This window comes from Pieris brassicae, chromosome 4, assembly GCF_905147105.1.
Source record: "Pieris brassicae chromosome 4, ilPieBrab1.1, whole genome shotgun sequence".
Lineage (NCBI taxonomy): Eukaryota > Metazoa > Arthropoda > Insecta > Lepidoptera > Pieridae > Pieris > Pieris brassicae.
Genome location: NC_059668.1, coordinates 15,909,698 through 15,929,386, shown reverse-complemented (window position 1 = coordinate 15,929,386; position 19,689 = coordinate 15,909,698). Strand labels below are relative to the sequence as shown.

At 32.5% G+C, this 19,689-nt stretch overlaps 1 protein-coding gene across 7 annotated transcripts in view; it reads left to right on the top strand.

The window, feature by feature from the left end:
• The window catches only part of LOC123709125 (GTPase-activating protein skywalker), a 58,356-nt gene that overhangs the window by 5,226 nt on the left and 33,441 nt on the right, over nucleotides 1-19,689 (top strand). For all 7 annotated transcript variants that reach the window (XM_045660262.1, XM_045660263.1, XM_045660261.1 and 4 more), the window contains exon 4: nucleotides 4,978-5,180. In XM_045660262.1, the coding sequence (XP_045516218.1) occupies nucleotides 4,978-5,180 (203 nt within the window). The remainder of the gene's footprint in view (nucleotides 1-4,977; nucleotides 5,181-19,689) is intronic.

Below are 19,689 nucleotides of genomic sequence, written 5' to 3'. Positions count from 1 at the left end.
GGACTACCCTCTTTCCGTCTGCGATTTAGTGATAATGTTTTAAGAAGTGTATAAACGCGACAGTAAACTATAGAAGACTTATTTATCTGACTTTAAGGAAATATTATTTTTTATTAAAATTCCAGAGTATTGTAAATACTTACATCAGGTTAATAGTATTCATATGGCAACATTAGATACGCTGATAATAATATTAAATAGTTTTCTATCAACTTGATATCACAGTCTCACTCAACATATGATTGTTGAAACGTCGAATGATGTATCAAATTCGTGTTTATATCTCTTAAAGTTTTATCCGCAAACCAAACACAACATGTATAAGTGCTTTTTTACAGTCAATGCGATAAAACGCGTTTGCAAACAAGGCCCTAGGAAGGTGGAAGTATTGACATTGATGCTGACCTATCGCAATCGCAAAAAGTGTAATTAGTAATGTAATTCCGTTAATTGCCATTTCTTATTACTGCGCGTATATATTATTTCTTTTAATTATGGCATGTACATGAGTTCAATGCAAACGAAGTTTTAGGACATTGTTATCGCTCATCAATAATATTGGGTACCGTTTTCACGATTCCGTAAAAATAACTCATAGTGTCCTACATAATGTTAAACATATAGTTGGATTTTTGTTTTTTTTTTCAAAGCCTTCTAGGCTTGTGTCATTTTTCTTAGGTATTTAGCCTTGACTGATTCGGTAGTTGGTAACCCGATATCCTGGGGTTGGTTCTAGACCATTGTGGGGCACACATACAGAAATACCGGCTCCCATCTAGGGGCGCCTGTGTTTTGTTTCCCTCTAGAAAATAACATTCATCTGACATGAATAAGAAAAAAAAACTATTGTAAATTTAAATGTACTAGCGACATCTATATTTAACTCGTATGTTAATGTTGTTTACATTGTGATTCAATTAATTGCATCACGATTTCCGATTACCTCGGTAGATGTCATTGTTTGCCAACGAAATTAAATAATAATAATAATCTTTATTTTTTTCTCATAAAAACTTCATACATAAACAAGTTACAGTTATTTATTATTATGAATGAATGATTTTCTTTCTTCTATTGAGGGAAATGCTAGTTTATGTGAGACTGATGCCGGTTAAAGGTACCAGTACCAGTATAACAGGTCATCACGCCTCCACCACTTCGGATCGACAGAAGGTCTTAAAAAGTTGTGAAAACGTATGCAACAATTATTATTATAATAGTAATTAAATAAACTATAAGATATTCCACATTAGAACTATTTATTAATTTCGTATATAGTATTTTTGTTACAAGCCTTTCCTGTTTAAGTAAAATATTTTTAAGTTTTAATGTTTCACCTTAACTTTAATTTATACTTATAATACTTCCTTAACGTTTAAAGCGTCTGATTTTCTAACCAGGCCTGTTCATCGTAGATTTCTTTTCTATATTTAATTATTTATAAATTTCACTATTTCATTGTTACTAATACACAGACGCTTTGTTGTGGGTGGCCCGATACTCTTCCGTTGTTCTTATATTCCTGGAACAGTATATAATATGTACATATAACTTGTAAAGTGAAGAGAAATATGGGAAAACTGACTGGCTGGCAAAAATCGACATATCATACATCGACCTACTTAACAAGAAACTTCTTCTATAAACACTTAACATCGGGTGAGCCACCAGCCCGTTTACCCCTGTTCTATAAAAAAAGGAATATAACAGATGCTGAACTATGTACTACCCTATATGTTAGGATATGAAGCGACCCTACAACCTTCATGTTTCATCTTTTGTAATAGGAAAATACATTTTATACCATTCCACACCGCCGAAGTTCTCCTTATTCTATCGCTTAATCCTATCTCATTCATACGGCTTAAGGCTCTCATTTTACGACATTATAAATTATTTGCAAGTCAAATTTACGAAGGAAAATAACGTATTCAATAAAATATCCTTAATTCGATTAAAATAAATAAACCATGAAGCAATTTTATGCTTTGTCCAATTTAAGTTTGATGGCAATTTCAAAAGGTTCGTTTAATGATGGATTAGTAACCAAAAGTAAAGTAACGTAAAAGTAAAGTAGTAAAGTTAACACATAAACATTTTGAACCTAATTTCAAGGTGTGAATTCTTTAAATAAAAACTGTTTCTAAAAGCCCCAGTCATTCGTTCCTTGCTTCCGTAGTTAGCCTTATTGGCTATTGAATTTTGTAGCGGAATTGTACAATTCTTTAAAATATTTTATAATAAAATAGTGAATGAGATTAAGACGACTTAGACGCTGTAATAAGATCCGTAATATTCCAGAATAGAGCATTTTTTTTAATCGCGCCACGTTTCATTATTGATTATCTATAAATAATATTCGGTTGTACTTATCAGTACTGAATCTAATTACAAAATGGTCCCTTTCCTAATTATATGTAATAAAATGTTTGTGTTGTACAATGTGACGCAAATCGACTTATGACTGATAGTGTCTTATGAGTCATAAATGATAATATATCTCGTTACACGGATGATTTATAGTTAAAAATAATTTAGATCAATTAGCAATATTTTTGACGATATCGTTGTTTATATATGGTCGAATTGTCAAAGGGTCAAAAGCCAAACAATTAAATTGGGAAGCTGCTATCTTCAACAAACAATGGGTAGCGGGTGAATAGAAATTTGTAACTTAAATTTGTTTTAATTACCTTCAAATTTTGCGTATACAGAACTACCCTCCTTTTCAATATTGTCCTACCTAACTTTTTCTAGATTAGCTTTCAAAGTGACGTATAGAAAATGTTGCAACACATAATTTGCGTAGTCTTACTGTGTTTATAAAAATAATTAAGTCCTGAAATATATTTTTTCAATATGTACACGATGACCAACTAAGGCAGTAGTCGCTGCAGTAAGAGAACTTGGCAATGCGATCTAATAAAATTATTCAATCATTTATTCACATATTACATACAGGATGTATAAATAAAAAAATCATATGTAATATTAAGGTGATTACTATCGAACTATGATAACGTGAACAGTGTTGTCAAATTAAAAAAAAAAGATCAAATAGCATTGCAACGACACCAAATATCACGACAGTTCAGAACAGAAACTTTAGCAACAATTATTTATCAAGAATTATTATTTATGATTAAAATATTTTTTTCAAGAATAATAATTCTTGGTATAATAAAGATAATTAATTAAAGGAATTTATCAACACTTGCTCTATATAGGTGGTTGATTTATATGAAATTTTAATCTGAAGTTTGGTGTTGAACTTATAATACTAATATGTGTACCCTTAATCGAATTCATATTATTGACTTATTGAATATATCACGTTGATTTATAAAACTCTTAATTGATTAATGAGTATTAAAAAACGGGAAACAGCTAGTTTCATTAAATATAGTTGTTTTTATAAATTTTAACGGTTTATCTCTCAGCCTTAGATTAAAGTAAAGATACTTTTTAATTTAGCTAGCACATAGGCCGTATATGCAGTTTTCACATCTGTAAAAACTATAGACACTAATATATAAGGTTATATATGTAAAATTATCATTCAAACAATATATTAATTAGTGAGTGTGACATTATAATGTTATAATAAATAAAAATAAATTGCTTGATAAAAAGCAAGAGTTTAAAATAGTACAAAGTTGCTGTTTTGTCCAAACAAACGGTTTAAATTAAACTTGAACACTAATCGGTGCGGCGTTGATAACCTCACCTTATCAGTTGTGGTAAGATTTAACTGTGCAATGCGGGGTGTGGTCAAAGATACCGATATAATTTTTTAATTTATTTTGCATTATAAACTGTAATTATTTTAAATACACTATACTTGAATATACTACTACTTATAATTATTATTTATATGCAAGAATATGATACCAAAGAAATAGATAGTTATATTAGTTTTTATTTTATTTAGAATAATGATATTAACCTTTATTATATCCATTAAATCTACCTATATTAAAGTAATAATAAATAAAATAAAATGTTTCTTAGAATATAGGTTAGAAGATCCTACCGAACGTAATTCTAACCTTGTATATTCTGACACATATTCGTCGTTCCATTCGTTTATAAGGAGAAAAACATAGTCATTATTATTGTTACTTTTTTATAATGTAGTGAATAAATAATGCTATAAATAGCATTATTAACTTTGTTACACGTTACACAACTGAGCATTACGAAATTTGTACCCATAAGTCCTACTTTGTAGCTAATTCTTGGCACTAGCTGTTTGGAATAAGCAAATAATTTTCTAAAGTCATGATACAAATATGTAAATTATAATAAATGATTGCATTTAAGGTATTTCTGGATGCACCCATACCTGGCGATCAATACGCTTTATGTAGGGTTGCATAAATCATTCGACATTATTGTTTCTCGAATGCAAATACTTGAAATCATTCTTAGTACGGTGTTTGTTCGTTTGGCGTATGTCCAATACTGAATGCGTTTGTGCAATAATTCATTGCCTATTTTTGTGTTATGGACTTTTAACATTGTTATTTAGATGTGAGTTTTTGGTCGTGATGATATAATGATTTTGAATTTTTGGTTTTCAATAATTATATTCACTTAGCTTTTATATAAATGAACCTATTTATAGAGTTGTAGTAGTAGACAATTTTAATCTCTTAACATTTAACCTATTCTGTAGTCACAAACTAATTTTTTTTTATGTATAAGGGTCTTATCGACCAAGAAAACATTCGGTGGGTTAAATAAACAATCGAAGTGTGACGGTGTTTGCCGCTATCGCATTTTCCGGAGGCTGGGCGAGCTTGCGTCCGCCGGCGGCAGTGCCGCATGCGCGCGCGCACCGAAAGCATGTGCTGCGCGTCTCCATTGCGATGTACATAGAACCCGCCGCGTTTCGAGCGCAAAGCGCTGAGAGCCTCGCTCCCAATGATTCCAATACTGTCTGGACGCAGTGCTTACCTTCACCCTTATTCGCAGGCAAGAAAGCACCCCTCAAGACATACGAAGAGATCCAACCGCTCATCCAACAGAGCCGCAAGCGAGACCTCAAGCTCATCATTAGAGAGAACTCCTGGCCCATCAACAGCCCTATCCGGGCCTCACTTTGGCCAGCCCTCTGCCGACAACATCAACATGGAAAATCCATGCTCGACGGCTTTTATTGGGATATGGTTACGCAGGTCAGTGCTCTATAGTTATGCAATGCATTCAAGGTTCGCAACTATCGCTCCCTTTTTAACCTATGTGGAGCCTTATCGCCAAATCGCACGTAATTATCCTCAAGGTTATATCTATTTACTTATCGCCGAATGTTTGTGAGATTTTGTTGCCCCCAGATAAGATGACGCGTCAAGGTCGAAGAACATTTTCATTCAAACGCTCTTGTTTTAACAAGGCCCGTGTGAAATGCTAGTTTGATCTATATTTGTCTAGGTTTAGAGACTAAAATCGGTTGTCCGAAAAGTTTACGGTCAGTGCGTTAACAAGTACGTGACCGAGAGCTTAATTATTAAAAGCCTTAAATGGTTAGCGCAAGATGACGAGTGGAGGCTTTTTCGAAATTTACAAAGAGCTAAATTGAGGTTTGCTTATCAACAAACAAGTTTATCATCTATTTTTATCTTTATTGTGAAGACTGCTTTCGTACATAACTGATTATATTCAATGTACCTACATGAGAACCGATTATTATTGCACATCGGGCCTCTTTCACCGCTATCAACCTTGCGAATAAATTATTATGCAACCTTAAACCAACCCAATGGCTGTCAACACGTGCTCCCATTCACTAACGCTTATGGATATAGAACACGTAATAACTGGCTTTGTACAAATCAATGTTACCCGACATCAGAAAATATACAGAATTGCGCCTAGTTCCTCTTGCGAAACTGTGTTAAATAAATAAGCCCTAATGAAAAACATAAACTAATTGGACTTTGTATTCCAAAACTGTTTAAATATTTGTACTTTTTAAATCATTTAGTCCGTTAAAAATCCCAAAAAACCAAAACTTGCTTAACAAGTCCTTGTGTTCGACATCAACGCGTATGCGTTCAGCATCGTATGCTGCATCACAATTAGCCTCTGGTAACAATAGCCGAACAATTGTATCGCAAGTGTTGATTTAATTGTTTTTTTCTATCAAATGATTCTGTGGAGCCCAGTCATGGAAACTATTATTCTGCAACCAGCGCCTTTTTATCGATGTTACGATTGTATCATAAAATTATTCCAATTTAGATTCTTATTTTAAATTATTTCTTAGTTTTAACTATTGCAAATTTCTAATTAGTACTTAATTCGTAAATTATAATTGCAAATCTTTGTTACAAAATTCCTTACTGATTGCAAGTTGGTCCATTAGTGCGTCACTTGCTGTTTCAGGACATGTAAAATCATTTTGTTTTAATTTAAAATATGTAACTACCTAATTAGATATTGTGGCGAGAACTATCGTAAACGAACGTATCGTCGAAAAACCCTTATAATTTGGCAATGCTGCCTATTTCCTTGCTGCCTTTTATGGCAAAACTTATATTAGAACAACAAAACGAACATCACAATATATGGTGTATTATGAAAACGAGTTATCCTCCTAATCAGACTCGAAATCGAGCTATAATGTACACAGCTTTACGGAAAATTGTGACTGGTTAAAATCGGCCTGTTTTTTGATGTTGAGCGCAGTGTTTATTATTTCGACGCACGCGGTTGGCATCGTGTCAACCTTTCGGCCTGTTCACCTTCGATAGTCTGTACTTAAACATGTTACAGTTGTATGAACGCTGCATTGCAGCTATAACATAAAACCATTACCATTGCTGTATTTTTACCAAGATTCCGCAGATAATATGCAAAACAGCAGATGTATTCGTTGCATTTCCGATCTTCTTTGCGTGGAATTTTTATTTTTAAAATTCTTTATGGTCATATATAGTTATTCTTTTCTTGTAATGGTCGTTTGCAATCTGGATCGGTACTTCCAATAGAGATACTGCTTCTGACGTCTGTGAGCAGAGCAGAAAAGAAGAAAGTTTTTTACATTAATCAATTACATAAAACAGTTAAAATAAAGGCGTAAATTACCAAAAAAAGGGTGTTAAGTAAACCAGACTTTTGTTAAGGTAATCAAATAATATTATTATTTATATTATATATATATAATACAAATCCTACAGTTAAAAAACGTTTTGTTAAATATTTATATACAAAATTCTCAAAGCATAATACGAGTTTATTTTAACCATTTAAATGAATAGGTCGTAAGAAATAATATTTGAAAACTAAGCAACTCCTAATTATTTTAATGACGTTCGACCGTTGAGTATGATGACGTTAATTTATTGTTTCTGTATATAAAATGTTAAATAAATAATGTTTTTGTTAATTACGTATACTAATTTTTGTATATAACTCATATATGTACTTAAGAATACCATGTATATGGTTTACGCGTAGAAGTAGGCTGGGTTTATAATATATATGTGCATTTATATAAATAATTAGCTACCATTAAAAATAATAGCCTTTGATAAAAATATTTCTTACGGTGCAGAACCAGTTCCTAAAAATGTATTTATTACTAAAGATATTTAAAGAATGCACTTACATTTGTTACTTCCGTTTTTCTCTAAGATGTAAATATTGTGGTGATTCAAATGGTCAGGACTCCGCCACGTGGCTGTGACAAGGTGAGCTGGCCAAGATTCCGGTTTTCTGAGAAACACCGGAATGCCGATCTTAAAATAACCATCGCCATTCTGGACTGGTGATATCATCCAGTTCCTGTTGTTTTGCATACAATTTCGAATACTTCCGTTTCATCTAAAGGACAAATAATAATTTGCCCGCAACTTTCTTTTGTGATTCTGTGGAAGTGATTTCTTAAATCTTCAGTCCAGTTTTCTCACAAAATATAATAAAAAATAAATGTTGAATTGTAAACTTGCTCCTCGGGTTTAATGAAGTCTGTTAAAACCCAAATATTCAATTCATCAAAGGAATCAAATAATTGTTGGATCCTACTTATAAAGGAAATAAAACTTAATTATTATCAGTATTAGAGCAGCAGTAAAAAAATCTTAATGACCTAAACAATTAAACTAACTAACCGGTTTCTGGATGTAAAAATTTCACGTGGGTAATAAATTTCAAAACAACAAAATGAGCAATCAATTTTACTTTTTCAAATATTTTTAACTTTACGTTAGTTTAAACAGATTCGATTGGAATAGTGATTTTGATACACGAACTCTTTCCGATATCCATGTAATTTTACAAATATATTTTTTTAATAAAATCTATCGCTTTAGAAATATTTAGAGGCCGGAATCGGAGCTCTTTGGAAATGGGCGGCGGTATCACTTAGCATGTGGTGGCGTTCTGCCCGTTTGCCTCCTATCGTTTAAAAAAAAATTCTACCGTCAAAATGTATTTTATTTTAATAAGTCACCAAATGTGATTGCGAATAATCTATATTTTTAAACTGTGATTTGATCGATCTTGTTGATCGTGTTATCTCGCTATGGCGGCATCTCAATGTCACTTGCATGAGTGGGCTCACATTGTCACTGGCATCTGGTGTAGTGCCAACGACTCGGACACCTTGACCTCGGGGTCCATCAAACGGGGCTAAACGTGGAATGAGGAAATAGTGTAACATTATGAATCTTTGACATAATCACATTATTAAGTTATTTATTTTTATATCATTATTTTGTATACCGTAGCGACCTGGATATATAGAGTATACCAACCAGCCAAGTTGGTTGCAAATATCACACTTACTCAGCTGGCACTGTGAATATGTCTTGGCCTTTAAGAAACTTCCAGCGCTTCCTGTCACGTGCCATTCCCCGCCAATTGCTGGCTTTTAGCTGCAGGTCCACCCAGTGTCGGTCCAGTGGTAGCTTGTGGCAGTTATGTCTGCAAATATACTATAATTATAGTGGTATTGTAAAGTTGATAGAAGATGGAAAGGATAGATATATTTAGCCCTCTATTTAGACAAATAACCTTAAATAATAATTCGTAGCTAATAAAGTTATATATTTTAAAAAGTATAATAATACACCTATACGCACTGTTACTATACATTACTAAATTTTATATAATAATTTCTTTTTCACGTGTATGGATTAGTGATATATAAGAATTAAAAAATATAAATTTGTACGTTTAAATATCTCTCAGGTTTTGTACATAATGGGTTGAATAAGAATAAAACATACTATTTTTGATTGCATTTTCCTGGCTTCTATCGTCATTTGAACGGGTTTGTTAATTCAATTTAAATGAATTGTGTAAACACTTTATACTATAACGTAGCTAATATTGCACTTTTAATTAAAAAATCAATGTTATGCCCACTTGGCCTTTAACTTGAATAATCTGAGGTCGTGGAAAGTAACCACAACGACTATTTTCTTCCATAATCTCATTATATCAAAGCCGATTACACTCGAACGGTTGTTACAAAGTTACATTTTAATTAGATCTTCGCTCGTATCATCACCATGAAGAAACCTAGTTTGTGTCACATGTCACATTGCAAAGGGGCTGGAGATTCACCTGATGTTAGGTGATACCGCCGCTCATACAGGTCATACAGGGCGTTGGCGGCCTGTTAAGAATTGGAACGCTGTATTCTTGAAGGACCCTAAGTCTAATTGGTTTGGATGTGGCTGGTTCCACATAGTGGTGGTGCGCGGCAAAATCTGCTTTAAAAACATTTTGTTTATGCCGTGATACTTTATAATTTTATGTTAGTAACTTTGTATTTTATGATAGAAACTGACCTAGGCTAACACCTATGTTTTTGATTTGGCATCATTCTAATATAGAAATGTCATTACGTTTTTTATGACGCGTTTCGCATGTATCAGGGTCGATGTATATTGTATGAGGCAACACTCTGCAACTCTGTAAAACTTAAAGACTCAATAATGGTCTGGAAATGGCGCTCTAACAAAGGAACGATTGTAACAATGATGTCTTCTAACGACGGTATGACGTTTGAGTGTATTTATTTATTAATAAACTAGAGATTTTTTCAAATAGATAATTAAAATATTTTTTTTTAAATTTATAGCCAAATGAATTACACCATATATACGACGAAGATTAAGTACTTCTAACAAAGACAATGTTCAATAATTACGGTTACGTTAAACAGAGGACTAGGAGTGATTTACTCTATCCCTAAACAACATTCTCTCAATGAAACAGATGGCGTGATCTAATGCAAATTCGTTTTACATTAATTCATGATTACTTTATAGTTACCTTAAAAACATTGGGATAATGCTTACCTATGTTAGCGCGGTGTGGCCACATGCCAAATACGAAAATAGATGGAGTTTCGTCACGTGTCTTGCGATCGAGTATTATTACTATTATTGTTGCAATTACATATTGTGAAAAAAATTTTGAAACTAAGAAATATCACAACGATGACACATAGATGATGCTTCGCTATAGACTGTATACAGATGAAATTGCGCAAAAAAATAAGAAATAATTGTTTTTAATTAACAGAATATTCAGTATATCTACTATTTGCTATTGTGTAGAGTTATAACAGATAAAATAAAATATTGTAAATGTTTAATAATCTTTTAGAATACACTATTATGCAAAAAGAAAAAGGAGGTAACATGATTTATAATCCTACTAGAGAATAAGTACCTGCTTAGTCCGGAAGAGTCACGACGTTTTGAACAGGTTTTTTGTCATAAATGTTTTGGTTTTTGAAATATAGAAATTATACTTAGCATTATATCTCAACTCAAGTAAGCAAAATAAGAAAGAAAATAGATTAAATATATTTAACTTTTTTCGATCGCTTTCAGTTGATTCTAAAAGGTAAATTCAGTATTTAGATTACTACCACAAGTGCCTTTATACTACGGATTAAAAAAAACATTATAAATGATAAAAATTAGTAATAATAAGCGAAATTTATAGTTACGCAAAGTATCGAAAATACCAAGTCTTGTGACAGGAATTGCTAGAACTTCAAGGTCTATGTCATGGCTGATGAATAAGTGCGATCGATGACAGGAAGTCGAAAGCAGCCGCGATCCATTTCCTGCACCTGCGAGGATTCTTTGACATTGTAGAGTTGTCACTTGTTTTGTATTTATATGAAAAAGGTAGATATTATATAAAAATTGTAGGTTTAAAACTTTAATCGACTGACATCATAAGAGATTTTTTTCTAAATATAGACTGAATAAATTATCATAAAATTAAAACGTGTGTCATGACGCAACTGTGTTATGATTGCTCCTTAACACATATGTGAGTAATAATATATTACAAAGAGTAATTTCCTTTGTTGTTCCCGATATGGGATTACGAAGTCAGGTACTTCAGTCCAAATTTATGGAACCATCTTATAGATATACTTTCGAATCAACGATTTGAGTATCCAGATACTTTATTATTATGTCTTCTGCTAAAATACCAATATGCTGTAAATTAAAGGAATTAAAGACCCGTAACTTTCTGTATGAAGTGCACGGAATTAATAGACGATAATTTGTGACCCTAAAGGCCTGTTTAGAGTACAGTAGAGTCCAGCGTCAGCAAGTTCCATTCCTCCCTTGCTCACGCAGTTTAATAGTTTTCACGACTTCTCTGAGGGCGACTCTTTTAAGTTTAGTAGAAGCGTCAGCGAGCGAGTTAAAAGCGTACTTTTTTCTCGTTGTATAATAATACATGTTCTGTAAAATAAATAACTTAAAAATAATGTTTATGAATGCTGCTGTGATGGAAGATAACTATTATAGGAAGAATTGGAGAGTACATCGAATTTTCGTAGTTATGCAATGAATACGAATACATATTTTCATATTCCGAAGCTGGAAAAACTGGCCTAAAAGTATCTTTCATTAAAGCCATCTACAGTCGCCTCAAAAAGATTATTTCGACCTGTGCGATTGTGCAAACATAAAAAAACAATCATCTAAACCTATGATAAGTAAGAAATGTTGTACTTTAAACAAAAAAATATAATTTATTTCAATTATCAAATATCTTGTTAAAAAGCAGTATGTATGTATACATTGCCTTTTGAATTATTCGTATTCGCCATACAGTAGGTTTGATATTCGTTAAAGTAGTACTTAGCATCACTTACTTTCATACTTTGTCTTTATACGTTTCCTTTAAAGACGCGGAAAGATTTTATGTTCTTATCTGTTGACCGTAAGTGAATCAATCACTTTACGTAACTAGGGCTGGTAAACAAGTATTGCGGCCGCTATAAATATATTAAAATTGTATTGCTTAATAAATGGAGAAAATACAGTACGGACAGCAGAAACATACGAAATCTTCATTGGGTTCTTATAAGGGTTTATTGACTCCTTACGTTACGTTGAGCTGATAAATTTCTTTGTGTTGAATTCGATTTCTGGAATATTTTCTGTGAAATTGTAGAACGCATTAGCATGAGTCCACGATGAATGTTTTTGTGGTTCGCTGGTACCTACTTTTAAATGTATTGGGTCAAAGATGTTTACATTATCCTTTTTATGTCGTGTTTTTTTTGCTGTTATATTTTACGCCACTGTAAATACACTAGAAAGGACTCTGCTGTAAGGTTTTTTCATAGGTATAAATACATAAATAATTTAATTCATTAAAATATACTGCTGAATAGTTAATGTAGCATATAGATATACATTTTTCTGTATTGATATATATCGGTAAGACTATTAATATATTATTTCAAGAACCCGTCAAAACGCCATGCTTGTAAGTACGTAAACAAGTTTCAAGTTTTTTGCGTGTTAATTATCATTCTTAAATTAAACAATACACATATACTTATCATAAGCATTCTCCGACGAAATTCAATTCACAAGATAGTTTTAAACAAAATTAATATTTACTGACATGGTTCGTTATCGTCGATTAGACTAATCTGTGACGTTTTTGTGTCACGTGACTGACGTATGGAAATCGATGTATAACATGACATGAAATTGTACTCCATAAATCTTTTTTAAGTTCTATACAGATAAGTCTTAATAACACTTTATTTTTTATAAATAGAATAATCCAATCAAGCGCAAATTCACGCTCTCCGATATCGCCATAATCTCTAGACCAATACCTATGTTTTCAAAAATAGATTTGTATAACCGATTCAAATACACTAATTTGGCTTCAGTACAAACATTTTTCGACACGGCTTTAAACATGTAAATTGTACGTGAATAGATTTACATTTTACCGTTACTAATACATGTAACTCGAGTTTTAATTGTTTATAAGCGAACCATTTCCGGAATATGTTACCAATGCATTCACCAACGTTATATAGGCTAATTATTTGTAAGAGATCATTTTGATATTGCCTGTTTTCTGGAACGACGGCATACAAAACGCCAACAGAAAAAGCGTTTTTTGTTTACAAATACTATTTATATGATAATGTTACACACGATGGTGGCAACTTTGCTTGGAATGAGTTAAATAAATATATAATTAACGTTTATTTATTTGTAAGAAAATGTTACATTAGATTAATAATGATTTGATAAAAATATTTTTTGTTTATTTTAACTTCGTTACTTTGCGTTTAAATCAGGTAACATAAATTGTTATTGGGGATGCAACGGGCGGCCTTATCGCTAACAAGCGATGTCTGCCAGGCAATATAATTGTTAAGGGTAAAGTACAAAAAGTGCAAGTAACAATTTAAAAGTATAAACTAAAATATATTATATATAAAATATATTTAAAAAAATAAGAAAATAAATGAAAATGATAAGAACATTGACTTCAGGAAATTCGAAAGAAGTTTAATATCAAAAAGTTAGCCCTATATATGTCCTTATTATAATAAAACCAAACGTTTTTATGTTCTAGGGTTTGAGACAAAATCACATTTCGGCAGGCGGGACCCACCAACGCCAAACAAATTTGTATAAAAATAGGTCACATGGTAAAGCGTGAGCTAATATCATTTCTATACAAATTCTTCTAGGGGGTCACGCCTGTCGAAAGGTGTTTTAGTCTCAAGCCCCTGATTGTATATATTGTGTATACGTACGTACGTACGTAAACGTAGTTACAAAGGACATTAAAAAAATATTGCACCATCTTGTAGCACTATTACAACAATCCTAAATTACGAAATTGAATCATATTCTTTGTAGGGTGTTTGCTGTAGAACGTTTTCAAATGATGCTGAAATGTTATCAGTCGTATATGTGATGTTATCAGCCGTACCTAGAATCTTCTATTAAGTTAATGGTTAGACTCATGTACCACACAAATTTTCCCAGCTTGGTCATTGAACTGTAATGACAAGGTATGCTGGCTTTATTGAATCTGGTTATTATTTAATCTTATTGATTGCTCTTATTTGATTGTGTCCGTCATTTCCTGTCACATGATTCAGTTATTATTTTTATGAGAGACTTTATATAGGGAACTAACAGTCCTCCTGGTTACATACATAATACAAATAACGTTACGACAAGTTTTTCATTAAAATAATTTAATCAATATCACCATATATAATAATATAACCACATCAACTTCCTTTATATTAAGAACACTTATACAATAAATAAATACGTATTTTATAGGAACACATCTGTCACTTTCGCATTGTGTTTGCGCTGTGCTGTGCCCCAATGGAGTTTCTATATATGTGCGCAGTTAATACTCTCGTACAGTGAAGGAAAACATTATGAGGAAACCGGCGTGCCTAAGACCCAAAAAGTCGACGACGTGTAAAAAATTAACAAATGATCGCGAGACAGATACGGAACTGAAGCCAAGACCTACAACATTGTAGCGTCGCATGAATTGTTAAACATTAGTTAGATTTATATTACTTTTTATAAAGGCTTCTGATACCAAAATTCCTTGCCTCAGACATGTGTGTGTACGACTTCAAAAAACAGTCTTGGAAGACTTAACGTAAGACAAATATGTACACTGTTCATACTCTACGTTGACAATATTCCTTAGCAACCTAAATTCACATTCCTAATTCAAATAAACGTTTAACGACCGTGACGCATTTAATAGATTTATACACTAATCTACCTAATTTTACGTTTTGAATTCCAAAGAGTTTACACTTTAATCCACTTAATAAAATTTATTCATCTCGGTAACTATATGTACACTTATGCTCCTGAATTTATATTTACTACGACTTCTTAATCAAGGACGTAGAACGGACGAAAAGAACCAGCAATAAGCTCTTAAACAATAAACCCCCAAGGGTTGTTTCAAATTGTTTGTAAATAACTGAAACCATTACATCATACTCCTCATCACATATCTAAGCAGTTAATTATTGTAATGAATTGATAAATAAGAAAACCAAATGTTTTGTCTCTATAACCAAGTGCATGTAAATGTAGTATGCACTTACTGCTGTGGGAACAACACGTAGTATCAAGGTGAAGCAGAAAAATAATTTATATATACCCGTACACAAGTCAGTCCATTCGCTACAAGTATGTTCACGAGTATGACGCATTGCCAGCCCCCTCGTCTAAGTGCAGGGAGGGAGACAATACTACGCACTACTGATACGAATTGATATATAATTTCTATGCTGTATGTTTGTTATTAATTTGTTAAGACATCACAAAAAGGTAAAACCGCAGTTAAATTTTTATCTAAATTGGATGCTTAAACAAATGAAAGTAATAGAAAATTCCGCTGTTCTATATTGATAATCTACTGCTATTGAGAAAGGACAACTTCCGTATCGCCAGTCAACAGTAGTTGACCTGATAACCTCAGCGATTGTTTACAACTGAGTCTGACATCTCTTATCGTGCGTGGCTTGAGAAACTGACATACTGATTTATAACGTTGTTTAAATCGCAATGAACATGGTTGTACTGTAAAAGAAAACGTAATAAAATCAGGATACCTTAGAAACAATGAAGTGTGCTCTATCTTCCTTTAAATCTCTACTCAACAAGCATTTCCTGTCTACATCGTATCCCTAACTTTTGTACTAGCTAATTTGACTGAAGTTATCGTAATTCATGTGTCGTTTTTTTAATGTCTATATATGGTTTAATTGCTTTGTTTTGTTCCCGACTTTATGTCTTAAGTAATTGTATATCGTGTGTAGTTTTACTCTTCTTGCGCTCACCTTATTTTATTTATAAAATTTTTGTCACAGTGGTTGCCTGAAAGAGATCACTCGTTAGCGATAAGGCCGCCTGCTGCCCTCCTTTTTGGATTTCGCATAAACTGAATACGTGTGTTATGCACATCTGATCACTTGCATAGCAAAGTGATTACGACGTACAGTTCTCTTTTTTATACAAAACAAAAGTAATGCAGTTTCGGCTTCACCCGCTGATAAAGCCGAATGTGACTGCTTAAGGGGTTATAGAACTTCATACGAAAAGTCATGAACATACTAAAACCTCGAATGGCTATTGAATATTCTGCGTTAGCACTCTAGTGACACACTATAGGTTATATACTTTCACCATGACCACAGACACATGACATGTTTGACACAATCAAACGAGACAAATCTTTGTTTCGTGTTTAGATTTTTCAGTACTTGAGATGTAGTCATTGAGTATTGCCATGTGTATAAAGGTTATCGTTTTATCATTATATGTGCAGCTCGTGCATATTCACAAATAAACGATTGATTTATGTCAATCCGGTCTGACATTAATTGAAATTTAAAATTTAGGTTTTCTATTACGCTTTTTTAAGTGTGTATTTATGATACAAATTTAAATGTTTTCAAAGTTTTTGTTTTGTATATTCAATATTTATTTACTTAAATGATAATAAGATTTTATTTACGAGTATCATATAAATGCACAAGATAATAATGCAAATTGTTAAAAATTTCTTAAGTTAATATTAGTATGTATTGAGGCTATTGATTGAATCTTTGAAAGGAAATAGGATAATTTTAAGATGATTTCCTTAATTTCCACAATGTGTAATAAACAAGCAAAAGTAAGAAGATTCTACACTTTATACCTATGCAGAGTGTGATAACTAACTCTAACCAGCTACGTTAGGGAAAATAAATATTAAATTCATGATTTGCTAATGAATTTAGTTACTAATGAACAATAATAAATTACTAATCAGTACTGTTAATATTAACTGTTGAGAATGCTCTGAAGTTGTCAAGTTTATATATATTTAAGCGATGTCTTACAGGCAACCTAAAACCTTTGTTTCGCCTTTGTACGATTTTTAACTTAGCCTACTTGTTTACTAGCTACATATCAACATATGGAATGTTTTGCCATGCTACTTCATGGAAACGATTCGCTTGTCAAGAACAAAAACTGAAATAATTAAAAAAATATTTTCTTTCAATATAGTTTTTGAATTTTTCTCCATAAAATCCTTCCTCAGAGTTCTAGAAGTAAATGCGCGACATATCGTACGATTCATTTTTATTTATATAGATGTGATATGGGATTATAATAGGTCGACCTGATAAAGGGACTTGCACAACGGACGGACGCGGATATTAATTCTGAAGACCATTGCACAATGATATAATAAATTGTAGCCATTGGAACGTCTATTAGGGAACAGAAATAGATATCAAATTATAGTCTTTATGTACTTCGCTAATACGGGGAGATTGTAAAATAGTGACTATGATGCGAGCGATTTTGTTAAAGTCGATAGTGCCGGTGCCGGTCTTAATTTAAATATTATCGATCCATACCTTGACTAGTAATGACTATGGATCGCTAAGCTCCTTTTTCTGACCAATTTTTAGTTATTCCGTCATAAGTGTGTGTTTTTGATAATAAAGTTTAGTTTTAATGTAAAAATGCAGTATGAATATTGGCAAAACTTGTCGAAGTAATAATCGAACGCAACTCTACTTTAGACTATATCTAAGTTCACTTGACACTGTTTCAAATATACACTACATAATCTCCATACAAATTGTATATCAATATATACTTTACATAGCAAATGGAGACTCGACTCCTGAGCTGTTATCAATGTAAGCAATGTTATCATGTTATTATTTTGTTTTTGTCGTTAAAGTATATGTTCATTATGACACTGGTCACACTCAATGTCAATATATCCGAGTTTTGTTTTAAACATAGATAGTAATTAGGTACTTACGTAAGCTTATTAATAGGTAATACTGACAAGTCTAGTAGTTAATAAATCTGTATCAGCTATCAAACAATCATTGGTTCACGGGAAATCAAACGCAACTCCTGTGGCTTATAATCGTTGTCTAGCGACGGAAATGGTGTGTGTATCTCTCTTGTAGAGGTGATACTGAAATACAAAGAAATGAATGTTCGCTTTTGTTTTTCAGTAGGTACTAGTTGATTTGTTAGTAAGAAAAGGTGGTTTATTCGTATATAAAGTATTGCCTTGACAACTTTTATTGTATAAAACTAAAGCCCACGTAAAACTGCATCTTAAAATGTCGTAAATCTTCATGGCCGATAATAATGTACGCATCTTAAACGCTGCGCAATTGTAAAGAGATTATTTATAAATTTTATTGCCATTAATAATGTTGCGATAACTTTCGTTTGTAAATATTTGTAACTTTATCTATAAAATGCAGTTAGTGCGAATTAATTTTCGAACTCAGTATTAATTAATTGAAAAGCGCTGTAATAACTAAGTCATGTTATGTTATGTTATATGTTATATTTATCTATTCACAAAAATACATACACTATCTTTACAATAGTAAGTTAATACGATAATGTCGTAAAAAAAATTAACTTTGATCTCAGTCTACGAACATATAAAGATGTCGATAGTGTCGGAGACAGAACGTCGTCTTTGTTAACATACATATTTCTATGGCTTTTATTGTTGAGGGTAGCGATTTAAGGCTAACAATATAAATAGCACAGCACCTCCATAGGTATTAAAATAATTGGAAACTTTCCTATGTACTCAGCAATGTTTGTATAAGAGCTATTTTCGGCAAAGCCAATACATGCATCGGAAATAACTGTTTTACCAGTTGTAAATCTTTCGTGCGCGCGAGTCGATTGTGAAAAACACAAGTTATTCGGCGAATGTTTATGATATTTGCGAATCAAAATACTGCTCGCTATATTAACATTATTGTGGAGAAATAATTTTAGAAAAGTTTGATATATTCATGACAATTTTTATCCAAGGTATGTCAGAAGGTAAGACCATGGTTAACATTAAATGAGGTTTTATTTACATGTAGAATTTAAGAGAGATTTTCATGCATACCAACGCCTAACTCGAGAAGAAATCTAACGGGAACAAAACTTGAAACACACCCTCTTGTTTTTAACGGACTGACGTTCAGTCGAGGCTTCGCACGAATGAACTTTTTTGTAGAGATTGAGATGTTCTTTATTATTGTTAATAGTATTTGCTGTTTTTTGTTTGTTGAGACGAGTGTTGGCCTGGTGGCTTCAGCGTGCGACGCTCATCCCTGAGGTCGTAAGTTTGATCTCCGCCTGTGCACCAATGGACTTTCTTTCTATGTTCGCATTTAACATTCGCTCGAACGGTGAAGGAAAACATCGTGAGGAAACCGGCTTGCCTTAGACCCAAAAAGTCGGCGTGCGTCAGGCACAAGAGGCTGATCCCCTACTTGCCAATTAGATTAACAAATGATCATGAAACAGATACAGAAATTTGAGGCACAGACCAAAAGAGGTTGTAGCG